At 45.6% G+C, this 27436-nt stretch overlaps 3 protein-coding genes across 5 annotated transcripts; 1 reads left to right on the plus strand and 2 right to left on the minus strand.

Moving 5' to 3' along the window:
- Window positions 1-10408: 10408 nt before the first annotated feature.
- On the minus strand, window positions 10409-13709 carry hbegfa (heparin-binding EGF-like growth factor a). Its single transcript, XM_030115906.1, has 6 exons — window positions 13466-13709; window positions 12559-12792; window positions 12261-12453; window positions 12014-12166; window positions 11811-11897; window positions 10409-11665 (listed from the first exon to the last, which is right to left on the minus strand). Exons 1-5 carry the CDS (start codon window positions 13506-13508, stop codon window positions 11825-11827), a joined length of 696 nt encoding a protein of 231 aa, XP_029971766.1. The 5' UTR covers window positions 13509-13709; the 3' UTR covers window positions 10409-11665; window positions 11811-11824.
- Window positions 13710-16442: 2733 nt separating this feature from the next.
- On the plus strand, window positions 16443-21372 carry rufy1 (RUN and FYVE domain containing 1). Of its 2 annotated transcripts, XM_030105458.1 has the most exons (17): window positions 16460-16772; window positions 16918-17097; window positions 17170-17287; window positions 17366-17467; window positions 17556-17679; window positions 17757-17818; window positions 18026-18161; window positions 18309-18410; window positions 18490-18606; window positions 18709-18876; window positions 18958-19055; window positions 19129-19248; window positions 19626-19755; window positions 19854-19948; window positions 20156-20204; window positions 20284-20361; window positions 20452-21372. In XM_030105458.1, the coding sequence occupies exons 1-17, from the start codon at window positions 16460-16462 to the stop codon at window positions 20593-20595; spliced, it is 2136 nt and encodes a 711-aa protein (XP_029961318.1). In that variant the 3' UTR covers window positions 20596-21372. The 2 variants fall into 2 exon arrangements, with proteins under 2 accessions (XP_029961326.1, XP_029961318.1); XM_030105466.1 differs by lacking the exon at window positions 18958-19055 and having other exon boundaries at window positions 16443-16772; window positions 19136-19248.
- Window positions 21169-27105, minus strand: hnrnph1 (heterogeneous nuclear ribonucleoprotein H1). 2 transcript variants are annotated; one of them, XM_030105478.1, is made up of 11 exons: window positions 27036-27105; window positions 25767-25863; window positions 25531-25686; window positions 25281-25424; window positions 24273-24411; window positions 23341-23519; window positions 23094-23206; window positions 22875-23010; window positions 22709-22792; window positions 22500-22592; window positions 21169-22010 (listed from the first exon to the last, which is right to left on the minus strand). In XM_030105478.1, exons 2-11 carry the CDS (start codon window positions 25846-25848, stop codon window positions 21913-21915), a joined length of 1224 nt encoding a protein of 407 aa, XP_029961338.1. In that variant the 5' UTR covers window positions 25849-25863; window positions 27036-27105; the 3' UTR covers window positions 21169-21912. The 2 variants fall into 2 exon arrangements, with proteins under 2 accessions (XP_029961338.1, XP_029961347.1); XM_030105487.1 differs by having other exon boundaries at window positions 21903-22014.
- Between the last annotated feature and the right edge of the window lie 331 nt (window positions 27106-27436).

Here is a 27436-nt window from a genome sequence, read left to right on the forward strand (position 1 = left end):
CTGAAATATGATATCAGAAGGAAGCAATAAATTCCTAAGAATTCGCCTCCATCGTTTCCCGCTTGTTCCTGTGTGTCTGTACGTGTGTGTGTGTGTGTGTGTGTGTGTGTGTGTCAGCAGCCTCTGTGGAGGACAGATATAAACATCTGTTCAAGTCTGTGACAAACTGCTGCTGCTTCACATGGCTTTTGAAACAGTAGTCGTACCAAAAACTGTTGGTGTCTTGGAAATTCTTGGCTTGCACAAACCTTTCACCTTGCATAATTTCCTCTTTCCAGGACTGACACCGCACCACACGCTGTGCCACAGCGCTTTACCACCACACAGCAAATCTACACCGCAGCACCATAGTTCTTTGCTTCAGTAAGAGCTATTTGCTACTTAACCTCCCATCCATACAGTGGATGGGAGGTTAAGTTTTTGCAGAAGGTTTGCTCCTGTAGTTGTGATTTTAACTTGCTTTTAAGATGAATATTGTGTTTTATTGTGTTCCGTATAAATCATTGCTGCAGTGGAGCCCATCCATGCTTCCAACCTGTAAATGAGGATGAGTTTAGACAGAAAACCATTGCATTATATTCGTTTTATAATGGACATGGAAGAAGAAAATGCATGTAAATGGCTGTATTTGAAAGAGAAGAATGATTGACACAGTTAAAAGATTGTCAATTGACAAGGAGAGCTTGTCTCAACAGGGCTGAACTGAAAAAAACACTGACAATGAAGCAGATTCAGAGTCGCAACACATCGCCCATTCATGGCCTGAGTTTGAAGAGTTTTGATGTTTGAAGTTGGACAGCTGCTTCCTGATTTCATTTTTACCCTCTATACACCACTTACACCATTTTTAAGCATCTCTGCACACCTACTTTAGCAGACGTGTGTGCACGCTGCACCGCTGCTGGTTGAATCATCGCTTGGACATGCTCTTAAAAATGCTCACTCAGCCAAACGTGATTCAACGGCTTTACAGTAACGGACATTGTCCATAAACCACGGAGGCTGGTCTGTCACAGACGCTGGGCGACTCGTCGCCTGACAATCAACTGCCGCTGCCGGATGAGTTCATGATCTTTGGTTCTTGACTCAAGTGCAATTCCCAGTGAGAACTCCTACAAAAACATCCACTTTCTCCCACAGCGATGTGTCACATTCAAGCGGGGGGCCTATTGTCCCCCGACAAAGCTTTGGTGTGAAGTCCCATTCCCGAAATCCACGGCAGGGGGAAGGAGAGATATTTTTCACACCGAAGCACAAAGCCGCGGAGCGTCGGCCTCTGCGTGAGTCATAAACGGGGAGGAAAAGGGGCTGAGTAATCACAATAATAAGCACCATCATCCTGCTGTCTCGACAGCCGCTGCTGCCCAGCACTCCCCATCCGATCAGTTCAGCAATACCGATCCGATCACTCCGCAGGATGAGACGATGCGGCTGTTGAATCAGCTGCGTCGGTGCGTACGTGTGGTAATTGCAGGGTGTTACTAATCGGCGTCGTCTCTCCGCCCGTAATGGGACAGATTTCAGCGGGGCTTTTCACGTGGCGGAGCTCCCTGAAGCGGCCCCGCTTCGGATTTGTGCAAAGCTCGCTGTCGCGTGGGGCGTGTTGATAAAGACGGAACAGTGCGGAGTTGGAGATTAGCCGTGGTGTAATGGGCAGAGCTGAAAGCTACATGTCATGTCTCTGCTCTGCTCCCGTGTGTGTGTGTGTGTGTGTGTGTGTGTGTGTGTGCACGCCAGCAGAGGGAGGTCAGAGGCGCGTCCGCCACGAGCTCGGCTCCCTCTCTCTGAGCGCCGTCACCCATGACCTCATCCGAGGAAAAATCCCCCGTGCAGCCTCTCTCTCTCTCTCTCTCTCCTCCAGTGGTGAAGCTGTGAGCTCCACTTCTGCATTCCTGCCCTCTGAACAGCTCCCACTCTGTCTCCGGGCTGCGGCGGCGGGGAGGGGAACACACACACACACAGGCACAGTGGGTCGACGCTTCGACGCAAAAAGGCAGAGGGGAAAGTCTCGCTGAGGTCGCGGACCCCTCTAATAGTCTGTGGGCTGCTTGGCGGCCTCGGGGGGAGGAATGTAAATCTGTTAGCGAGTCGGAGAGATGAATTCACACGAATGATGAAAGTCAAAGGAAGGAAAATCACCTCGTCATTCGCTATAAATTTGTGAGTTCTCGGTTTCATCAGGCAGTCGGACACCTTGCAGTCAGTGAAAGGCCCATACATCCACCGACCCAAACACAAACATGGTCAGTCTGTCAGTCCAACCTCTGTGGTCGACTCAACAGGCAGAGTGACGCTTCCAGTGGATGGATCCTGGTCGCCCCTTCACTTTTACAGTAACGATTTATTAAGTTGTGAATTGAATCGTTTCTTTGGGTTTTCCTTAAACTTCAAAAACCCGTCAAAATGTGATTCTTCTCAACATTTTTTAACACTTTTGCAAATTGGAGACTTCACTTTTTGTAGGCTCACTATGAAATTAGGTTTATTAGTTTATTAGTTGGCATCATGTAAAATAGCCACCTGTTAACCTTCATGCATTGGGAGACCTTTAAATTGATTTCACTTTATATTGAACTTCTTCTGTTTCTCCGTAAACAAAAATATTTCTCAAGTATTTTGAGATTGCTGAAGTGAAACTGTTGCCTGTTGTGTATTGCTATCATCGTTTTATCCATCCATCCATCCATCCATCCATCCATCCATCCATCTTCCACCGCATCTCCAGGACCGGGTCGCAGGGGCAGCAGTCTAAGAAGAGATGCCCAGACTTCCCTGTCCCCAGACACTTCCTCCAGCTCTTCCGGGAGGATCCCAAGGCGTTCCCAGGCCAGCCGAGAGACATAGTCTCCCCAGCGTGTCCTAGGTCTTCCCTGGGGTCTCCTCCCGGTGGGACATGCAAGCAGACGCTGCACCAATCCGCCTGTCAATCTCACCTCCATCCGTCCCTCACTCGTGAACAAGACCCCAAGATACTTAAACTCCTCCACTTGGGCCGGAGTCTCTCCACCGACCTGGAGAGGGCAAGCCACCCTCTTCCGGTCAAGGACCATGGCCTCGGATTTGGAGGTGCTGATCCTCGTCCCTGTCGCTTCACACTTGGCTGCAAACCGCCTCGGTGCATGATGGTCCAGGTTCCATGGAGCCAACAGGACAACATCATCTGCAAAAAGCAGAGATGAAATCCTGTGGTCCCCAAATCGGACCCCCTCCGGCCCCTGGCTGCACCTAGAAATTCTGTCCATAAAGTTTATGAACAGAACCAGTGACAAAGGGCAGCCCTGCCAGAGTCCAACATGCACCGGGAACAGGTCCAATGCGGACCAGACTCCTACTCCGGTCATACAGAGACCGGACGGTCCTTAACAAAGGGCCCCGGACTCCATATTCCCGAAGCACCTCCCACAAGACACCATGAGGGACGCAGTCGAACGTTTTCTCAAATGAAAACCGCATTGTTCCTCCTGGATCCGAGGTTCAACTATCGGTGGAATCCTCCTCTCCAGTATCCTGGAGTAGACTTTCCCATGAAGGCTGAGGTGTGTGATCCACCTATAGTTGGAACACATCCTCCGGTCCCCCTTTTTAAAAAAAAAAATCATTGTTTTACTGTAGAGCTTATTTGATAAGTTTTCATTTTTACTTTTACTAAAAACACTGCACTTCCAAAAGCTGTGTAAGTAATTGACAGTTTATATTTATTCTGTCCTGCTTTTAAACTTATTTATGAGCGTTCCTTTTCAAAAATCACAGAGTTGCTGGCATGCTGGGAAAAACTGCTTCTTCAGATTTACTGGTTTTCTTCTTTCTTCCAGGCCTCCTTTCACCTTTCCTCACATTCACTCACACTTCAGTTTATTGTTTCCTCTCAGATTCTTTATTTAAGACGTTCTCTTCTTGAATGATGATGAGTAACACTCTTCAAACGTGCTGACTTGAGGCTTAAGGTTCTACAAAAGTAGAAAAATTTAGAAAAATGCTGACTTATTTCCATGATCAGAGTGAGACATCAAACACAGGTGGGATCTGTGAGACGTTTGATGCTGTGGAGCTTCCACAGATTCATCACTCAAACTGAGTGTCTGCTGTGGTTTTGTTGAGCTGGCCATCCATAGTTTCCGGATTCTGTCTGATTCTGACACGGCCGGACAGATCGAAGAGGCTGTTCTGGTTTCGGTGATTTGTTGGAAAGAGGAAAACATTCTTTCTTTGATGTTAATCAAACACACAAGGTTCAGACAAAGAAAAATCCCTCTTTTGTTGTTGTCCTACAAATCCTTCAGGATCAAACTGTAGATTGCCTAAAGCGTTTGGCGTTCAGCGTGAGGGGCGGCAGAGGAGTGAGGTGTATTTCAGTTTCAACAGCAGCTGACCACAGAGGAAACCCAGAGCAGCAGGGTGACTGTTGCCCACTCCTTGCGGTGAGCGGAGCCTGCTGCCATCCCCTCCGACATCCGTCCACCCTCCCTTTGTCATAAGCCGCGGTGTTCGCCAGCTCAGCTCCCCAGCACGCGCTGGGCCGATCCCCCAAAACCGCCATTAGCTCGCCTTCTCCTGCAAACACGCATACAGTATGCATGCCGGGCGGATATGGGAGGAGTTTTTTTCTTTCTTTCTTTCTTTCTTTTCTTCTCAGTGAACCACACCGTATACTGTAAGTGGCAGAGAAAACAGATGAGTCAAGCATGCAGTCATCCAGCCTTCCTGTCTGTTTGCAGGCACGCTGTTGTTTGTGGGGATTATTTTGTTCGGCGTATGCTCATGTGTACGTGTTTGCTTGAGGAGACAGGAGACTGGGAAACCTTCTGCTTTTTTTTTTATTCTTCTTCTTCTTTTCTTTTTTTCCTCCTGTTGACTTCTCAGATCCCCCCCTTCGCTCCCTCTGTGTCCCATAGTCTCTTCTCGTCTTACCCAGCAGGTAATGCGATGCCCCCATCAGCCTCCTTGGGGCCTAAATAGACTTCGGTGAGAATTTAATAGTGTGACCATGATACATAACAAGTGTCAGCAGGGTGACATCAGCAGCAGGGAATCTGCTGGCATCCCGGCCCGGCTCCCGCCGGCATCGCAAGCCGGGGGATCACAGCTGAACAGCTTTTTCAACACGAAGTCAATCTGCAAGAGGCCAAACACAGCCTGTTTCTCTATTAAAGTCTCAATTTTTTTCTCCAGCGCTGCTTTAAAGCAAAAAAAAAAAAAGAAAAAAAAAGTCACTTGCTATATTTTTGTGGTAACAACTGTTTATTCTGCGTCTGCCGCTGTCCCACAGGATTGTGAGCGCACGCCCACACGCAATGAGCAATGCATATGCATATGAGACAGCATTACATCTCAATTTAGACTTTTCTGAATGTTTTCGAGAGGAATTCTGGGAATGCTATTTGCGACCTGCAGTTCACAGCAGTAACCACATTTCATTCCTGGGCAGCAGTGACTCTGAGCTACAGGATCTAGATTTTGTTAAGTCACTTTTTTTAATTTCTATTTCTCTGCCGTGCATGAATGTTGCGATCGAGTCGTGATTTGAATGAGGTGACAAACTTGTCCTTAGATGGTCGTCTGCTCACTGCAGCAGCCTGAAACACAATGAGGCTGGTGTCAAATAACAGGCTACTGCTGCTATAATTTAGTCGATGAAAAATAACCTTTGAGGGTGTAAGGGTTGTATGATGACGCAAACTGCTTTATTTCCAGTAGGAACTGAAAGGTTGTTTAATAAATCATCCATTCATTCACTGTGCTGAACCATTTCATTTGCAGTTTGTGCATCTGAGGCTGGATTTGACAACATGTTGATCTGTTGAAGCTTCTGTAGTGAGATTCTTGTCTTTTTGTACTTTATTTATGTGCTTTGCCCTGTTTTCCTCTGGTTTTCCTTTGTGTTCCCTCGCGGTGCGCTCATGTTTCACATGGTTCTGGTTTTGTTCTGGTTTTAGTTTCGCATTATCGTCTGTCCAGTTTCATGCCTGTGGTCATGTCTCTCCTCATCTTTAGTGTTTTTTGTTGTTGTTGTTGTTGTTGACCCTCCACTCAACCCAGAAGCATAACAACACTGCTGTTTAATGGAGCTTCCTACTCCTGCTATCAGTGTCAGTATACCTCCTGCTAATATGCCGCTCATACATTATTCACTGCTCCATTTGTGCTCGTGCTTCTTTATATCAAACACAATGTTTACAGCTATTTATTTATTTAAATAACTCCACTCGGATCACTAGTCTGTCGTAGCGCAGTTTGGTAACTCCGTCATGCTTTACAGTTTTAATAACTTCAGCTAAAATTGCACTTTCCGTTTCGTTGTTCACATTTTTATTTCAAGTGCAGTTTGACAGTTAAATGCGCTTGTGTCATCCTCATGCCATTTGGTTTTTTTTCCCCCTTTCCATCTTAGCCTTGTGTTATTTAGTTATTCTGCTCTTTCTTCCTTATAGAATGTCTTTCACTGAAAAGAAACGCATTGAATAGTTCTGATTCCACCATCTGCCACTCTGGTCCCACAGATGGCACAATAAGCTTACTTTCACTTCGGAGGAACAGTTTTATGTTTGGGAAATATGTTTGAGTGGTTTCTCGGATCCAGTATTTGAGCAGACATGAAGACATAACAGCTGTCAGAGGTGACATTTTTATTAGTATTATTTATTTCTCCTAAAGTCCATGGTGCAGTGGTGAGGAGAAAGCGTTTGTCACCAGACGAAGTGGTTCAGCTTGATGATGTAGTGGAGAAAACAGGCATGAGGCAAGAATGACTAGCTCTTCATTTAACAAATGATGGGTGTTGGTCAGGGAGTCAATATTTTCCACATTATTTAAAAATGAACTCTCAATATTTCATATTGCTGCCTTTTGGGTGCCACTCTGGACATGTGTGTGTGTTCGTGACATGTTTGGGCTGCACGGGGAAACGTGGACCCGCTTTCAGGACAGAAAAGAAAGGAGAATAAATGGGAGGCAGGAAGAGGATGAGGAAACGGAGGAGAGGATGGGGATGCGTGGCCGACAGGAATGAATGAAGGAGTCATGCTCACAGGAACTGACGTGGCCTGAGAAGGAAAAGTGAGCGGCGTGACAGGCAGCTACACGGCCACCCCGACCCGACAATCTAATCCTCTTTATCCACTGCTGGGCACAGACAAGTCAACGGCTCCTAAGAAGAAGTTCTCACCTTGACCCACTCTCCATCCTTTTCTTCTCACCTCCATGTCTCCCCTTCTCATATTACTCTTTCGACCTTATCTCTCTCTCTCTCTCTCTCTCTCTCTCTCTCTCTCTCTCTCTCTCTCTCTCTCTCTCTCTCTCTCAAACAGGGCGATACGGACGGCGTGCGACACACTTATCCGTCGTGCGACACCGTCTTCGTCCCTGTCATCGCGTCGTCAGTCCGGCCCCGGCGTTAGTGTGCTCCGCAGGAGCAGCTGCGGTTGGCGGTTTGTGTTTGCATCATGCAAGCACACAAACACACATGCAAACTTTATTTCGCTTCATCCCAGAAATGTACACATCCTAATCTGGAAAGAGCGAGTTTAGAACATTAACCAAAGCTGAACTGAGGACTTAAAAAATCTGAAACTCACACACACTGGTTAATATCAGGTGATAATGACTTCCTGCTGATGATATCCGGTAAGAGAATGATTAAATTTCCAACTGTTGGCGTGCGCACTTCCATATTAGTGTGGAAAATACCCATTGTTGTTTCTCAGCAGGGCAGGAAGCACCTTTCACAACAACCTCAGCTTCCAGGCTCTTATTCAGTCCCAGGCAGCTGTTATACCACACGATGACTTGCATCTATTTAGCTCCGCATCAAAACAACTGAGCGGTCGGCTGTTCTAATGGAGCTTGATCATGTTGTGAAAAGAAAGATCACTGCTCTGTGGATTGACGTTTTCCAGTTTGGCCTTGTGTGTTGTGTTGGTGTGTTTTCTTTCAGTGGGTTGGGATAATTTCTGCACCTCCTGAGGCTGGATAAGGAGCTATAAAAGATGGATGTGTAGGTTTTGTCCGTTTGCTTTGCAACCCACAAATTAAGAGATTCCACTGTATAAGCAACAGCTTCACACTCCAGTATGAGAAGCAATCTACGAGTGCAATGCAGAGTGTGAGAGTCACTTTAATGCGTGCACACCTTTAAGAAAAACAGCAAATGCCAAAAAAAAAAAAAGGGATCAGAAACAATAGCCGCCCGGGTATTTCCTGGTATGAATATTGCCTCCCTGAGTGAATTTTTGGCCAAACTGAGAGGAAATGCCTTCTGAGCTTTGGAAATGCTCTCTTTTGCATCTCTCCAGGAACTCTGACAAACACCCAGAAGACTGGGACAGGCCGGGCTCTGTGGCTCGGAGCGGATCTGTTACTCAGGCCCTACAAGGAAAATTCAGGAGCGGCGCGGCGCTGATGCCCGATGATGGGCCACCATGCTGGACATTATTTCCTGGCTGCGGTCCACCACTGAGGCTGCTGAGGAACAGAACGCAGCAAACTCCCTTCTCTCCCCGCGTCCACGCTATTCGGTGGCCGTCGGCCCCGGGAATAGCAGCTATGTGAGCATGACTGCACGGCACTATTTCTGTGTGCTCTGCTGCTTGACATTGGGAGGCCGGGATTAGGTGGCTCCACTACTGTAAACGAAATGCTCCCGTCACACACATCCACACGAGCGTGCCTCGTCAGTGCACGCACATACACACCGCACTACAAAATGGGGATCTTGTGACAAAGGGGGGGAAAAAAAATGATAATGCCACTTTCATTTGAGAAACAACAGTTGCAAAGCTGAAGAAGTGTCTCAACAAATGCTATGAGGAAAGCTACATCCGGAATCAGGGTCCACACCCTTATGGCTCAGCTCAACATCTGTCTTTAACTACCATCTCCTTGTGCGACTCTTCCAGTATTCAGTTTATTCAATATATATAGGAGCCCTGGGAAACAGACAGAGCCCAAAGCGAACGCACAGAAAACATGTATGTTTTGCTGTGGAGTTTTTTCCTGGTTAACCCCTGCAACCCACACAGAGTCAGCACTGAGGCATTTTTTGACCACATTACCACTCACACACACACACACACACACACACACACACACAGTGCCGGTGTAACAACATCCGTGTAGGAGGTGACTTCAAGGGGTGACTAACGTTTGGCTGGGTCTCAACCTGCCTTTGAGTCCAGCTGGGTCTTTTGACTGTCCTCGCCTCCATTAAGTCTGTGTGCGGCACACATTGTTGCGTCCCGGTGCTTTGCCGCATGCGGTCTCTCTGAACCCCGCGGCATTCGGGCCCGGCCGAGGCCTCAGATGTTATACTCGGTAGGAGCGTCTTTGAACATGACATCTGTTGGCTGTGTGAGTAATGCTGCGCGGTGCGGCGGTGCGATGTGTTGTGGCTGAACATCAGGTGTTCTCTGGCTCACACACTCCGCCTCACATCTGTTCCCTACGCACACACACACACACACACACACAGCTGTAAGCGAGTCCCGCCTGCACTCGTTATGCTGTATGACTGATCTGTCAGTGAAGCTGATGAAGGGGTTGTCAGCACGTGGAAGAAATCATGTCTTCATTTTCCATGTGAAGCACTCATTTGTTAACCTGTGACTAAACGATCAAGTGCTTGTATCCACGGGAAAATGTGTGGCCTGAACCCGGCAGCCAGAATTCGACCTAATGGGCTGAATTCATGTCTAAAAATATTGGCCTTATGTGTTGTGTACATAATGGAGCTAAGAGCCAGGATACAGGTGCTTTGGTTAGAGGCAGTGGCTCACACGTCAGAGTCCGGGGAAATCAAAATATTATCTTTACTATAATTACAGATCCTGAATGGGCCAAAAGAACACACTGCTGCTATCATTATCCAAACAAGCATTGGTGCGTGGTTTGACTCAGGAAGCAAGGAGCAAAAAATAAAAGTAACCTGTGCTTAGCTTATCTTTCTGATTCAATATGTGAAACCTTTTCTGAACAGTGGTTTAGTGGACAGCAGGGTCCATGGTTTGAGTCCGGGCTGGGTCTGTGTGGAGTTTCCATGTTCACACTGTGCACAAGTGAGTTTCCTCCAGGTGCTTTGATTTTTTCTCCCAACAGTTTAAAAACATGTGTCTGGGAATAATTGGTGACTAAATTGGTGAAGGATGTGAAAGTCAGTGTATGTGATTATCCTTTCTGCATGTTCCCCGTGACGGACGGGTGAAACCCATCCAGGGTGTTCACTCATATTCAGCTTGGACTGGAAGTGCAGACAATGGAGGAACTACAAGAGTCCAAAGTTGTGATGATCTCGTTTTATTTTTATCTGAATAAAATCACAAATAATAATCACTTCAAAACTGCAGGGCAGGATTTGAAAGGGTAGAACACTTGAATTCACATTTTGTTCCATGACAGCTTAACAGTTTCTCCTCTAACGATGGTAAGACATGACGATATATGTATACCCAATTCCTGCTACAGTGCATTTGGTGATTGACATCCTGTAAAAAGGCTTTTTTTTTTTTGTTTTTTGCAAAAATGCTAAGAGCATAGTTTTTTTTTTTTGCATCACTTATAATGATCCAGTGCACCTCGTTGCTCACTGTGTTTATTTGTCACTAGAAAACTGAGGCACAGCCAGCGTGAAGCCTAACATGGCCTAAACCTCCCCGAACCTGCAGGATAAAGCCGAGTGGGACCAGTCAAGCAGCGGGGCTCGTCCCTTCGCCGATGACAAAATACTGATGTGCCTTCGAGCAAGGCTGTGAACCCACTACTGCTAAAAGCAGGAGCCAATAAGTGGCGGGCTGATCCAACTGGCTAGTCTGGGCAGCCTCCGGGTGTGAACGGTTATAATCATGAGAAAGGTGTTAAAAAGCATCATTTTAACTACCCTGAACAATTCATGTCGATTCAATGATCAATGTATTCATCGCAGTGCTATCGATCATTGAGTGCCAAAATTAAAGTCAAAGATTAGATACTGATGTATTACAGTTCTTTTCAGAAAGTATTTACTACCTCAAGGAGTTTCTGCATTTTTTGCTTTTTCCATTTTATAAATAAATATCATCCAATGAGAAATATAAAAACAACTGTAACATTATTTTTTTTTTCAAACTGCTGAAGGTGGTTAAAAATCTCCATAAATACAGTTAGCTTAAATAAATAAATTAGAATTATAAATATACTGTGGACTGTACACACAAATAAACAAACAAACAAACAAGAAAAGGACAGCAAATGATGGCCTTGTGCAGGAAAATATAAAATGCTGTCTGTTGAGAAAGAGAGAGAGAGATAAAAGAATTCCAGATTGAGCTCTCAATTGAAACATTTCAGTTCAGTTTGAATCTTTTCTTTTCACACAGTCAAGAAGTAGCACAGAGTCTCGACACGTCCCCTCTCCTCCTTCTCCTCCTCCTCCTCCTCCTCCTCCTCCTCTTCCTCTCTCGTGCTCGTCACATCTGCAGTCCTTTTTCTGAGCCAGTCGGTATTCCAGTTCCAGACGGGCCGTCTTCTTTTGAGGCCATCAGGAATACGTTCAGCTGCCCATTCTCCGTCTGAACGTCTGGCAGAACGTCGAGTGGACACTCTTTGTTCCCTTCTTCACGTACGTTCATGCTTCCTCCGGGACCTCCTGTTGCGCTTCACTTCTCTTTTCTATTTTGAGGTAGAATTTCTGCGTCTTTGCCTGCCGGTGGGAAAAAGAGAAATACAGAAGTGATGAGTACAGTGCCACTTCATCCAAGGAGGGACACAGATGTTGGTCAGTGTGTGTGTGTGTGTGTGTGTGTGTGTGTGTGTGTGTGTGTGTAATCCTGCGTCTAGCTACTTACCTCTCTTTGTCTCCTCAGTGGTTGGATGCTAACCCTAGTTTGACCTTCTCCTCATTCTCTACATCATACGCCCCCCGCTTGTGAAACCTGCAATAAACAAGAGAAAAAGAGCTTAATGAGACTCTTCCCTGCAGCTGTCTATGCTAACATCATGAGAGTGTGTACCGTTGAGAATGTGCATCTATGTGTGTGGCTGAACTCACCTGAGCATTAGTAACAAGCCGATGATGGTGAGGCAGACGGACGACAGCACCACGGCCACCACGGCCAGAGCGGTGGTCCGGTTGTAGCCCTCGGGGGATTGAACCGGCAGCGTGATGAACTCGCACCGCTCGCCAGAGTAATTCGGATGGCATCTGCGCAGAGAGAGCGCGGGGAGGAAACAGGTTGAGTAACAATGTGGATTGCGGTGTCGGTGATTGTGTGGGCGGATGAAGAACTGATACTTACACACAGGAAGGGGCGCGGATGTCCCTCAAGTACTGGCAGGTGCCATGAATGCAGAAATCCTTATACTTCTTCAGGCAGGGGTTCCTCTTCTTCCCCTTGCCTTTCCCCTTCTTTCTTCCCTTTCCCCTCCTTCTCTTTCCTTCTTCAGCCTCCAGGATGGCAGACGGGTCTTTGGGTTTGCTTGACATGGCGACTAAACCAGAAAAACAAGCATCGATTAGAGTTTATCCTTTGATGAGAAACATATAATGACACTGATGAAATGTTCATGTTATGGCCAGAGTGGCTGCTCCCTCACCTCTTGGCATCTGCATTTCATAGTCTCCAGACAAGCCGTCCTCATATTCATCGTCATAGTAATAATATTCATCCCCCTCCTCCTCCTCCTGGTACTCCGCTGTTGTGGCATCCACGCTCCCGCTCTCCTCCTCCGCCCTCCTGTCCGCGGTCGTGCCCAACAGGTTGATGACGGACGTGTGCCTGTTGCTCTCATACCTGTCGACCGCAGCGCCACTCGCCAGTCGGGACAGCGCTGGAGGAGGAAAAGAAGGGAAAAACATCAAACAATTGTTAACATCTGCATGTAATTTTGTGGGAGGGCAGCACAGGCAGGACAACCACTGCACTCAGGTTAGTGTGCCAAGGTGGGCGGACCTCTGGAGGCAAGTCCAAACATGTTGAGCACAAGGAAGCTTCAGGACAGATTTTGGGGGGGCTTAGGGGTTGCACTACTGCTTCCTGTAAGCTCAAGTAGGAAGCATAATTATAGGTACACTATGGCTTGCCGGGAAGAGCGAAAACTACCACTGAACTACAAGAAAGCAAGTGGAGATTAAGATAAATGAGGCTCTGGAACAGACCCGCTGGGTCTCAACACACCCACAAAACGCATGGACAGACAGTTAGCTAATGTCAGGCAAGAATATGGGTTAAAAATAAATGTATCCAGTTACATAAAGCATGCTCTAAAATAGAGAGATGACCCCATTAGTTTTTTTTTTCCCGGATAGTCTGGCATCATGAAAACACTTTCCTCAAAGATGATAAATGAACGGGACACTTGACAGCACGGCCATGCTTTTACAGGTTTACACTGACCAAACTGCGCTGCACATGTTGAAATATTATAAAAGGAGCAACACAATGACTCAAAAAACAAACAAACCAAAAACAGAAACACACTCTTCATTCCTCATGAGACTTACCCAAGGCGTGAAGCAGCAGGAGCGCAACGGCGAAAAACTTCATGATGACAAAACTCCCAGTGACTCCAAGAGGTGGAAATAAATTCTTTCAAACTGTCTACAGTCGGTTAATCCGTCCCACTTGTTCCGGTTATTTTTTTTTTTAATCCTCTTCGCTTTTTCTTTTTTTCTTAAGTGTTTGGTGGATTTAATCCGCGTGTTCTGCGACCTCTCGGCGGGTGTCTGGTGTCACGAGCTGCGTGGAGCGGAGCGAAAAGAGCGTCTGCTCAGAGGCGCGCGCCTATTTAAGGCGCTCCTCACCACGCCCACACGGCGCGAGAGCCGCCGGAGGAGCCTCGCGCCAGCTAATTACTACATTTTATTATTGGATTACCCATCATTTTCCTATTTGTCCGACCGAAGATAGCGGCTACCAAGAGAAACCTTCATAATGATGATCATGATGCTCCGCTTTCTGTACTATTCCACTTCAGATTTAAAACTGCTGTTTAGCAATGTCACAACAACCTTTTTTTTTCAGCAAATCAAATAAATAAATAAATAAACAAAAACTTCTTTAAGCACTTAAGTTACAGTTTTTTAAATAGACATTTTAATTGTACCTTAAAAAAAACACAACATGAACTAAAACTCTACCAAACATAATAAATACATTAAAATCTTTAAAATAACATTTTTTTCTTAAAACTTTGTATTAAACAACACGTTGCTGTTTTAAAAGACTCTTATGATTCTTCTTCTTGTTATTCTTCTTCTTCTTGTTCTTCTTCTTCTTCTTCTTCTTCTTCTTCTTCTTCTTCTTCTTATTATTATTATTATTATTATTATTATTATTATTATTATTATTATTATTATTATTACTGTATTATTATGATTAAATGAGGAATTGAGGCAGACATACTGTTGTTTTTCTGTTTTTTAACTGCTATTTTTTGAAGACAGGCAAAATAGACTAACATACTTGCAACCAGGTTACATTTTTAAACACACGTGCACATGCCAGTAAAGAAACAGAATCCAAACAAAAGAATACCAAAGATAAATCATTATTTATGCAGGCCCATATTGATTTACTCCCGTTTGAGTCTACCACGTGGCTCTAAGGATTCGTTTCTATACAATCCATGTATAAATCCAGTGGATTGAGCAGGCACACTGTTAGCTAAAGGCAGGCTTTGGGTTTCCAAATGTATGGGAGAAAAATGACAGTAGAGTTGGAAAAGGTTACAGCTACGAAATCCGACAATGGAGCAAATTGGACGGACAAAACTGAACTGATGAAACTCTCTTGCCTTGTAAATTATACAAACACCTTGCAAGAGGTCATATGTCCAATACACAACCTATCTGCGTCCCCACGTGGAGAAAATGAGAACTGCGCCTCACACACGAGTATTTGTTGAAGGGTATGCTCAACATGTAACACACACAGGGCATAATTCATTCAAAATATGTTTTATGAAATAATTGCCTCGATATTTAAATTTGAATTGAAACATATTGATATAATTATAAAAATTCACGTGTAGTTTAATAATGAAATAATTTGTAACTAACTAGATTACTAGATAACTAGATTGGACAGAGTACACAATTAAACTACTGTGTTGTATTTGACAAAATATGCAGCAGTCAGACATGGGTATCTTTTGCATGCTGCAGAATATGTGAAAACTATGCAAGATATGCCAGTCCTGCTTGTTACTGTGGCATGTCCTCAGAGGTTAAGCTGATATTCCTGTTTGGAATGGAGTAATGGTTTAGGTATTTCTTGATCTGCATTTTGATCATCACACATCACAAAGAAAAAATGCAAAATATTAAAACATGCATTAAATTTGAATACATTTTTTCCAGAATAAATGCCAAAAATATCTCAGTGAGGTTCAGTAGGTGAAGTCACACCTCGAGTAGGCCACCCAGTGTCTTTGCTTTCAAGGGTTGGTAGTTCACAGAAGCATGAATGACAGCAGAATCATAGAAAGTTGACTGAAAGGGTAAATTCTAGCAAAAAACAAACAAAAAAAAAAGAAGTGCACACGTGTTCAATCACCACATCAATGAATTCCTGAACCAGAGGAAGCATCAGAAGTGTGCTAACTGGGCCGAGGGGAAGGAGGTCATTGCTCAGTGGATCTTTTCACATTCGTGCTAATTTTGCATTTCATTTGAAAGTCAAGGTCTGACAAGGACACATGGTCCAAGTGTCTTCACATCAAATCAGCAATCTTTTTATCTTTTTATCTCACCAACAGGGCTAACCATGCCTAAATAATTCTCAGAATAATAATTTTAGAAAAGACTTGAAATTATCTTATTTCATGAATTAGAAATTTGCAAGAATTTATTTAAAGTGTAAAAAAATCTCCACATTATATTAATCCTTAAGATACCCATTGTGTCTTCTTTGCACTATAATTTACTCTGAGGACAACCAGAAGCTGGGCAGTCTGCTCAGGTGTGCAGGCTCTGTGTTGACACTGGACACACTGCTGGACTCGATGAAAGACACCGACCATCATCTGAGCGCTGCCTTCATCACTGGAGTTGGTTCAGCAGGTCCAGCAGGTTGGTTCAAAGGTGCTCCGGAGATGGAAGAAGGAATTCTGCAACCATCATTTAATCTTTATCTGATAAACTTTCAGCACAGCTTTGGATTTCAGTGCACTCTCTCTTATTTTATTTAGTTTTTCTCTATTTATTTATTTATTTATTTATTTATTTATTTATTTATTTATTTATTTATTTATTTTTGCAACCTATGTTTGTACTGTTTAGAATGGTAGCTATGTTTTTATGTATTTAATTTTCGAATTTTTTCTAATATATAGACTACTTCGGTCACAGTGTTTTCCTACTCTGATTCAATAGGTGGCGGTAATGAGTCTCTGAACTACCACAATATCAAACGAAGAAGAAAAAGTATTACCACAGCGCGCGTGATTGATCCGATCTGGTCACGTGGCCTCCCGCGAGAAGGGAGGGGGGACAAACATGGCCGACGAGGCAGGGGAAGTAAACACAGCAGTGGAGGATCTGGAAGAAAAACAAGAGGAAGATGAGGCCGAGGAGTCCGGCGCCGCGGAGGAGCGCGAGCCCGACGGGCCGGAGCGCAGCGAGGAGTCCGGCTCTGCTCACAGCTGGTCGGCTCCCATCCTGTCTCTGGCTCGGAAGGCCACGGAGACGATCAGCAGCGGGATGAGCTACGCCGCCGCACCGAGGAAGAGTTCCCAGGGCTCCGCTGCCTGCTCGCCCACCGAGGACGAGCCCGGAACCGACCTGAACAGCACCTCCAAGATCCTCCCAGGTGGGCTGGAGCTCTCTCTCTGGACTGGAGCTGTCGAACCGGGACTTCCTCTTTGGCTGGGATCAGCTGTCTCCCACATGACAGTTAATCTCCAGTGTCGCGGTGTGATCTTCATGTCGCTGTTCTGTCCTCTTGTCGTTTGCAGTCCTGCCCCCCAAAGACCCCATGTCCATCGAGAGGTCCAACCTCCTCAGCATGATGAAGCTGAGCATCAAAGTGTTGATCCAGTCCTCTCTCAGTCTGGGCAGGACGCTGGACTCCGAATACCCTCCCCTGCAGCAGTTTTTTGTGGTCCTGGAGCACTGCCTGAAACACGGGCTGAAAGGTGAGACGGAACATTAAGCCCTTTTTCTTATGCACTTTTAGAATCAGATCTTACTGTAACCTTTTTCCACAGCCAAGAAATCCTTCATTGGTCAGAATAAGTCCATATGGGGACCGCTGGAGCTGGTGGAGAAGTTGTGTCCAGAGTCTGTCAACATTGCCACAAGTGCCAGAGACATGCCAGGCATCAAGTACGCTCACCACCTGCTCACTGAGACCACCACAGCGTCTCCTATGTGACAGTCCTAATGAGTCTGGTGTCCCGGCAGGACTGGCTTGGGGAGAGCGAGGGCTTGGCTCCACTTGGCGCTCATGCAGAAAAAGGTGGCCGACTATCTGAAGGCCCTGCTGGACCACAAGGACCTCCTGAGGTATCCCCAAACAGTGCGGACGCAGTCGTACTGATCAGATCGCCGCTTGCGACCTCATCCTCTTTCCTTCCTGTCTTCTGTGTCTCAGTGAGTTTTATGACTCCGGAGCTTTGATGATGGAGGAGGAGGGGGCCGTCATGGGGGGACTGCTGGTCGGCCTGAACGTGATCGACGCCAACCTGTGTATCAAAGGGGAGGATCTGGATTCTCAGGTCAGTGCTGAACGGGCTCTCAGGTCATCAGTTCCTCTCAGTGAGTGGATCAGGACTCAGTGTTCATCTGTCTTCAGGTGGGCGTCATTGACTTCTCCCTCTACCTGAAAGACCCCGTCAACAACGAGACCTCTAAAGAGTGAGTACGAGCTCATGGATCTAACCCACCCACAAATTCTTTGACACTTAAAAGACTTTAAATCTCATGTAATAACATGAAGTTAGCTTTTTCTGTAACTGTTGGAGTTCTAAGACTTTTCTCCAAATTCATTTGACTGTGTTTGTTTAATGGCTTTAATCATTATGAAGGAAATGAATAACATGTAATATATTCTTCCTGTTCAAGTGATTCCAAGATGACCGCCATATTGGACCAGAAGCACTACATAGAGGAGTTGAATCGTCACCTGACCGGCACCGTCACAGACCTTCAGGCCAAGATGGACTCTCTGGAGAAGACCAACAGCAAACTGGTAGAGGAGGTCAGCATCGCCATGCTTTCTCGTTTGTATTGCACACAGTTGTTGTTCTGCAGAAACTCATAAAATAAAACACAATTTATAACAATCTAATCATCGAATTATATGTGTAGTTTCCTTGACTGGGAAATGTGTTGTTCTGCTCCTCAGCTGACCGCGGCAACGGACAGAATCAACTCTCTGCAGGACGAGCAGGAGAAGCTGAGGATGGACAACGAGTCCATCCTGCAGTCCAGCCAGAAGAAAGAAGAGGTTCGACGTTCACGATGAGCTGAAAACAAACTGCGTCGCTCCCAGAATACGTGACGCTGCGTGCCGTTTGTCTCTCCAGGCTGCTCTCCAGGACAGCCAGGTGGAGCTGGAGACGTACAAACAGACCCGACAAGGCCTGGACGAGATGTACAACGTGGTGTGGAAGCAGTACAAAGAGGAGAAGCGCATTCGCCAGGTCAGAAGACACAAACCGGACATAACGGCCACCAGCAGCAGCATGCGAGAGGACGGCTCACATGGTTAAACTCCCGAACTGCTGTGTGCTTCCTGCTGGTAGGAACTGGAGCGCGAGCTGGAGCTGCAGGTGGGGCTGAAGCAGGAGATGGAGGTGGCCATGAAGCTGCTGGAGAAGGACACCCACGAGAAGCAGGACACCCTGGCCGCCCTGCGGCTCCAGCTGGACCAAGTCAAGACTCTCAACCTGCAGATGTTTCATAAAGCTCAGGTAGACGCAGTCTCTGTTTGTCTTACACACTTATGAGGCAATACACACTCGGATGAGAAGTTTTTTTTTTTTTCCCCCAAGGACTCGGAACGACAAGCGGAGAAAAAGCAGGCGGAGGCCGAGCAGCTGGAGCAGAGGATGAATGAAATGGAGAAGACCATGATGGAACTGGAGCAGAGGTAATGCGGTAGTATGGATGTGTGTGTGTGTGTGTGTTTCCTGTGTGTAAGTGATTGCTCCTGTGGGTTGCAGACTGCAGGACTCGGAGCGGCAGCGCAAACAGAGCGACCAGTCAGACAAAGACATGAAGGTGGAGCTGGACGGGAAGGTGGAAGCTTTGCAGAAGCAGCTAACCGACCTGGATACTCTGAGGTGAACACACACATCGGTTTTCACTAGTTCATTTTTTCCAAAGAACCATTCATAGATTTTACAGAGGTCTATTAAAACACTAAAGATTTTAGTGAAGTTTGCCTGAAATGTAATTTGTAATATTTCTGGAGATTGAGCACTTCTATGTTTATATTACTGATATATTTCCCCCTTTGTGGTGCATCAGGTCAAGTCCCGACCTTGAATTATTGTAGTTAGCCCTGTAGAAAGGAGAAGCTTACCGTAATACAATGTTTGACTACATTTTTGAAATAAATCGATATGTTGGTTAAATGTTTTTGGGAGAACACCACACTGAGTGGTGAGTAATATATGCCGTTGGTTTTGCTGACTGGGCATCTGTTCCCTGAACACAGGCTGGGTTTGGAGAGCGAGCTGCGTGCGGAGCGGGAACAGAGGCAAAGCCTGCAGAGGGCGCTGCAGCGGGAGCAGGACAACAGCGTGGAGCTGCGAACTCAGCTGCAGCAGCTGCAGGGCCTCAACTCGGTCAGATGCTCTCTCTGTACACCTTCATTACACAAACGACGCTCTTTCATACTTTGATAAAGTCGCCAATGTTTCTTGTGTGTGAATCTGCGTTGCAGGAGCTGCAGGACTTGAAGCAGGAGAAGCAGCAGCTGCAGCAGATGTGCGAGCAGCAGGAGCAGGCTCTGCAGGAGATGGGGCTGCACCTCAGCCAGTCAGTGCTGCTTTCATTCATCTTTTTCTGTAGTTCACAACCTTCTTTTCCTCTGCCCAACATGTAATCTTCAGCAACCCCCCCCCCCCCCCCCCCCCCCCCCCCCCCCCCCCCCCCCCCCGAAAGGGCCCCCTATCCCAAGTTTTGGAAACCACAGCATGGTCGTTACCATATGAGATGATTTTTGACATTATCTCTTTGTTGAAGGTCTAAACTGAAGATGGAGGACTTCAAGGAGGTCAACAAAGCCCTGAAGGTATGTTTGGAAGCAGCCTGGTGTGTTTTGTGTGTTTGATGCTGAGAGCCTCACTCTGAACGTCCGCCGTCGCCGTCAGGGTCACGCCTGGCTCAAAGACGACGAAGCCACCCAGTGCAAGCAGTGCCAGAAAGAGTTCTCTATCTCACGCAGAAAGGTAGGCCCCCGCAACGCCCCCCTCCCCCTCCCGTTTTCATGATCTGAGCGTCCTCTGCCGATCTGACTCCAGCTGTGTCCCGTTCCGCAGCATCACTGCAGGAACTGCGGAGACATTTACTGCAACAGCTGCTCCAGCAACGAGCTGGCCTTACCCTCGTACCCCCGGCCCGTCAGAGTGTGCGACATGTGCCACTCCCTCCTGCTGCGGAGAAGCAGCTCCACGGCCTCCTGACAAGACACGAGCTTTCTATCCTCATGAGGAACGTCATCAAGTCTGTGGGAAAAATACGATTTGGTGTTCCACCTGAAATTCAGGTATATTATGCTGGTGTGGGCTTCACCTTTCACCAGAAGCTGCGTTTCTATTTTGTGCGTTTAGAGAGTGCAGGATGACTTAGACATGAGTTTTAGTAAAAGTGAAAGAAATTTGTCAGATCAGGAGATCACAGAGCTGTACCCCCCCCCAGATATGGATTTCTGGACTGTAAGAGATGGAAAGTTTTAAATATTTGTTTCCATGCAAAATAACACCATCAGTGTACCACTTTGATACTAACTTGATAAATTGACCCGTTTTTAATACGTGCAGTGTTTTTCTAACTGTGGCTGTAGTTTGGTGTTGCAGCTCCATCCAGGTCAGCCGAGGCTTTCTGTGTCGCAGGGTTACGTACTTCATCCGTCGTTCTCCCAGCTGAGGCCCCACTGCTGTCAACGATTGTAGATCTTTGATGAATCACTATTTTAGAATGTACTGTAACACTTCTGTGGATCATGTCAACTGCTACAAAGCCATTTTCTGAATCGATTGAGGAAAGGATGACCAAATGATTTTTATTTAATCATGTTTGATAAACAAATAAAGCCTCCTGTTTTAATTAGATACTCCAGACTAGTTTATTCACTTTTGTGTGCACAGGAAATACAAAACGCTTCTGAAGCAGTAGAAACCTTCATGGTGGCAGATTTTGAATTCACTCCCCTCCTTGATAAACACCCCCATCTGGGAAAAGAAAACAACCTACCAACAGTCACACCTCAAAACAAAAAAAAAAACATGCTCATTTACAGTCTCAAATTTAGGCTAACATTTCAACTGGAAATAGAAAAAAAAAGGGGACTCAACGCTAGAGGAAGAAAAATTTGAACATGAGAGGACAGCAGTCTTTTTTGTTCACACTCTGACACTCAAACTTGAATGTTAAGTCCGTCAGTACATGAGTTCACTTTGAGAAATTTCCTGCTGGTTGGAGAAGTAAACCACAAAAACACTCTTCCAGGCATTGACAGCATGGTTTCGGTAACGTGTAGGATCTGGGAGGAACGGGGAAGACAAACCAGATGCATTTCTTGTGATTAAGATGATCTTACTTCTCGGAAGATCACTCCCTTAAAAAACAAACAAAAAAAAATTACAAACCCTAATCCCAACCCCTCAGTATTTTCAAAACAATTTTGCCCGACCCCATCTTTTATTTACTGAGACCTCACATTTCCAGTCCATTCAGCAAAGTGTTGAATTAAAAAAAACAAAACGAAAAAAAAAAAAAAACTACATTCCCCATCCTCCGCCCAGTCCGTTCATAGAGCCTCTGCTTCCTCCACCTCCTCCACCGCCGTAGTAACTGCTTCCCATTCCGCTCTGGTTACCTAACAAGAGAGAGAGAATACAGACTATAGGACCGGGAAGTTCAAACAAGGCAACACTTGGAAAAGCAGTCCGCAGCAGTATCGATCACCTCCGATGGGAACTTTGTAATGCCTGCTGTTTAAACAGTCTCACTGAATTAGCGTCCAGCTCCGTCACATGCTGTCCAAGTAAAGTCGTTTCTACTCTTTTTCCTGAACTAAAGTCACAGAGAGTAACTTTCCACAGGATGACATCTGACAGCTGGGAATCAACAGCTGTCACTGGCGAGCCGAGGCGGCGTGAAAAACAATCCTGAATGCTTCCTGAAGCCTGAGGAGACAGCCTGTGACGGAGACGGGACGCACAAATGTTTCACACGCCGATGCAAGTGCCATTTTTACTTTGGTCAAAAAAGGCTTTTATCACACAAACAGTTGCTGAAGCCATCAACGCGCTGCGGAGTTCATACTGAGATGAAAGATGAGTACTGCAACAGAGCCGACACTCACTGTAGTCACTGTAGCCGCCCATGTTTCCTTGACTGCTGTATCCTCCAGAGTAGCCTGAGCTCAGCTGGCCACCGCTGTAGGAGGACTGGTTTCCTGGAAGAGAGACGCAAAATAAGCAGGAAAACGTTAATCACACGACGACTAAAGCCAGTTGTGTAAACATCAATGCGTCCGACGTTTGAGCATCTCAAACCACTTGCAGCACTCACCCATGCCGCCCATCATCTGGCTGCCGTAGGCTCCATTGCTGCCACCTGCTGTAGAGTTCAGGAACAGCTCCACGTAGCGGTGCTCTGAAAGACACAAAGCCATGAATCATGTTTGGCTTTTAAAGTGCAGGTATGGCGACAGTGTTTCAAAAAAAATTTAATTTACGCATGTTAGCTTTGTCTTTTGACATCGCTGCCACCGCATCTTCGTGTGTGGCAAACTCTACGTCGGCCTCCCCGGTTACCCGGCCGTCTGGGCCGATCTCGATGTGGACCCGCACTGGATTCAACGGCGAGAAAAACTACAGACACATGGCGAACAGACAAAATAAACACTCGTTTGACAACACAAATGCAGGGTGACAGCGAAGCAGCGGCAGCTCACGTTGTAGATGTCTGTCTCTGTGGCTCTGTACGGCAGACCCCTCATGTGGACACAGTGGCCTGTCGTGCTCTGGAAGGAAGAACCGCCGTCGCCGTACCGTCCATCCGACACACCTGAAAATATATAGTTGAGATTAACCCCGGGTCTTATAAGGACTTTACACTAATCTCATTTCTTTTGCACATGGTCAGCATGAAGAGACACACAACAGGCGTGGGTTAAATCTGACTCCATCTCTTGCACGTACCGCCTCCGTAGCCTCCTCGACGCATCCGATCGTAGGAGCCGCCTCGGCCCATCATGTTGTAGCCGCGTCCACCAGAGGGCCGGTCGTACGGGCCCGGTCTCTGCATGCCCATGGGCTTCCTCTGGGGCTCGTAATGGGTTCGCACCTCAGCGCGGCTACTCTTGAAGATCTCAATGTACCTGAGAGCATAGACATACCGCAGTGAGGATATGGACAACCGGTGAAAACTGCAGTTACTCAATATTGGTCAAACTGGGCTAAGCAGATGCTGTCATGGTGTAGTCCATTGGTAGTAATATCTTAATAGTACTTGTTCAGTTAGATCAAAAGAATCACTTATTTACTGAATTGAACAGAAATGTTTTGTCCCAATTGATGAGGTCCTCAGTAAAGTTTGCACTTTTCTTATGGTTTCCTAAATCAACTGACAGATCTGATTATGTAGTAATGATGTCCTGTTTCCTAGCCATGACAGTCGTCGTCCTTATGTAAGCGGGACAGAGAGAGTCTGAGCCCTTCTGCCACCCACTAAGCGTTACCTGTGACTGTGGGCTCCAGATCCTTGTGAACAGAGGCCCTCTGATATGATCACAAGGGAAACTCCTGACAATGTAGCAACCTGGACTCGCGTTTAGTGCTCAGACACCCTTTTCCCCCAAAATTGGGTAAAGTGCTCAATTCAGAATTTGTTTGTGCCTTTATTACTTTTTTTTTTTTTTTTTTTTTTTAAATGGTGACCAAGCACTAACCTACCCACTGAACTTGGAGAGTATGTTTGATCAAATGTGGAAAATAGTGCGTGTGTGTGAGACAAATGTGCTGCAAGTAGCCAGGATTGTGGTCGTGTGGTTTTCTTTGCATTGGGTTCAGATGTTGAAAGTGCACACCATAAGAAAAGCAACTTATCCAGCCAACCAACCAACCATCCCCACCTGTGCCCTATTCTTTCCTTGTGTTTCTTTAGAGCCTTTTCAGCTATATCCTGTGAAGCAAACTGCACGAAGGCCTCCCCCGTACTCCTCCCCTGGATGTCCACCGGCAATGTTATCCCATTTGGCACGATTTCCAACCCTTCAACCCAAGGACAGATAACCCCAGCAGGGGACATATTAAATCACATGCCCAATCACAATGAGACTTTCTCTAAAGAGAGAGATAGAAAACTTATGGAAAAACTCTATACATCATCATACATACCAGTTTTTTTTTTTTTCAAACCAGAGACTGGTCATTTAAATGAGTTACATTCAATGCATTCTAGGGGATAAAGTAGAAATGATAGGATAGAGGAAAATAATGGAAAGGGTACTGTGTGCGACATCAGGCTAGTATTGGTGTGTGGATGAAGAGAGCAAGATCTTGGTAGGTGACATGAGTAGAATTATGTATTCCATCATTTAAGCAAGAGGAACATCACTTTTATGCTCTGTATAAGAAACGTTTCTGTAACAAATGACAGGTGTGAGGAAATGGAGAGCAATGATGCTAGGGTAAAAGATCAGTTACATCAACGATGAGTGGGACCATTCTAAGATTAGTATATTTAAAAAGGCACAGAAAACTACGTTAACATGATCAGACTGAGTTTGAAAAAAGCAAGATTAAGAAAGAATGCTCAAGGTGAATATAATGACAAAAAATGGGAAAGGGTGTTTGCCCCTAAACAAAGCATCAAGCCTCAAAAGAATGCCCTGATTTTAAACCTTTACCTGGCTTCATTTTGTGGCATTATTTTCTCACCAATTTAAAAAAAAAAAAAAAAAAAAAATACATCCATCACATTCTGTAGTTGATACACGTTAGTGTTGACACTGGAATGTTGACTTTGTCAATTAGACACAACAGGTGTTGCCGATAAGAGAGAGGAGCCAAGAAAAGGAAGATTGGGGGAGAATTGTTTTAATTACCAACACTGTCCACTGAACAAAGCCTGTTCTTACCTGAGAAAAACTGCACAATCTCCTCCTTGCTGCAGCCGAAGGGGAGACCTCGGAGCCGCACGAGCCCATCTCCTGCCGTCTCGGGACAGTTTGGGCCAGTGTGCTTCATGACCCAGTCCATCTCAACGTTGTTGGATTTAAACACTGCATCACAGCAAACAAAGCTGCTCGTTATCAAAGCTCACAACAGGCGGTGACAATGAGGCTATTTATCACCAAGTTCTCGTGGTCTGTCTGCCATTGTACGCACCCTCTACGTATCTGTGACCCATAGTTTCTCTGTCCTTCTTCACTGCGATCTTCAGATCTTCTTCCGTCTCCAACTCCACAAAGGCCTCTCCGCTGGGACGTCCCTCCCTCGTGTAAGTGAAGTGGATGCCGCCTCCATTGTTGATAATTTTGCAGTCTGCATTCAAGATGTACATTCAAAAACTAAAAACTGTTTAACCTTGACACTGAATTTAAAATGTGTGCTGAATACAATACCTGAGAAGAATCTCTGTACTTCATCCACTGAACAGGACCAAGGAAGACCTCGGATTCGGACTACGTATCCCTCATCAGCCATGATTGCTCAAAGTCACTGAAGAACAACAAAACACCATTAATAATCGTTCAATAGTTCAATTATTACTACCCCCACTTCATTTCAGGTTCAACTGCAGGTTTGTCCGGGAAGACTCTTTCAGGGTTTTGTTTACATGTTGCTACTGAGCATGTATGGGTTTTTTCTGGGTCCTGTGGTGTTCATAGTCCAATAAAATACCTTTAAGGTTCATTAAGGACCTTGCACCATCAGACTTAAAAAGGACTAATTATCCGGTTTAGAGGGGAAGGTCATTGAGGCAGTTTACTGTGGTAAATTTAAAAAAAAGACTGAACAGGTATTAAAAAACTTGTTAAAATCGTAAAAAATACAAAATTGAGACGACATATATTGAACCAGACGGGTTCATCTCAGGTCATGTTCCGATGGGGAAACAAAGGTTTTCATGAAATTGAAAGAATGCCACCAGCACCCAGTTTTAACTTTAAAAAAAAAAGTTTTACCAATATTGGTGACTGGCTAAAGACGGGGAATCCAACGCGAGTTAAAAGCCATCATAAAGTAAAGCTATAATAGATACGCGATGCGGGTAAAGCTTCGTCAAAATGAGCTGCGGCTGCAGAGCAGCGCCATCTACAGTTTTATAGCTGAACAAGCCGGTTTAATTCAATTCAAACTTATCATAGATGTAACACGTAATTGCTGTGACAAACATAGTTTCTGTACACTACTTAAAGTACATTGATTAATTTGAGTTCCCCCCTCTGTCCGGTTAAACACAGACACGTCGACTTCACAAAGAGCGCGAAGTCGACGTCAGTCCCGCACGCGACGCTCCAAACGTGCTGCTAGCTACTTTCAATCGACGAAGTATCTGGATATGACGCGTTCCGTCTTATATTGAATTATATAACCAACAGTTCATCAACATGAGTAAATGTTGAACTATTTTATATGAAAAAACAGCGCCTGGCCTTTAACGTGCTCACCACCCCACCCAGACAGACACGAGAACAAAAGCGGCCCTTACAGCCTGCGCCATGTTATTAGCGGCTAGCTCGATGGTTAGCATAGTTAATTAGCGATACGCTATCAGAGCAGAATTTGCCAATACACCCTGGTACATACCCTATTTTATTACCACGAATGAGGCGAGGGTTTAACTTTTACATACTCAAATTAAATAATAGATGGCTACATTCATTTACCTGACACAAGCGTCGATTCAGCACGCCACAGCACGCACGGACACTGGCTGCGTGATGCAGTTGAAACCTTACACTGGGTTGCCAGACTTTTGAACCATCCTCCTCTTTAGGGTGATGAAATAACAGGAGGGCTTGCCTTGGATCGCCACTGTATCACACATTAACTCAATCTCACTATCGTGACCAAATGCAATAGAAACACATGCTTGCTTCTTAATCTGTTAGTAACTGAATCAAAACATATGAATGGCAACATCGTCATGAATCAATAAATCATACTTCAGTACATAACATCAACTAATGGGAAAATATATGCCAATCTAACATTTTGAACATTTATTTGAGTGGGTGGCCTGTCCAAAGCAACGAGTTCCTGTTTTCTGTCTCTTGATCAATAATAG

Source organism: Salarias fasciatus, chromosome 2 (genome assembly GCF_902148845.1).
Source record: "Salarias fasciatus chromosome 2, fSalaFa1.1, whole genome shotgun sequence".
In the NCBI taxonomy this organism is placed as follows: domain Eukaryota; kingdom Metazoa; phylum Chordata; class Actinopteri; order Blenniiformes; family Blenniidae; genus Salarias; species Salarias fasciatus.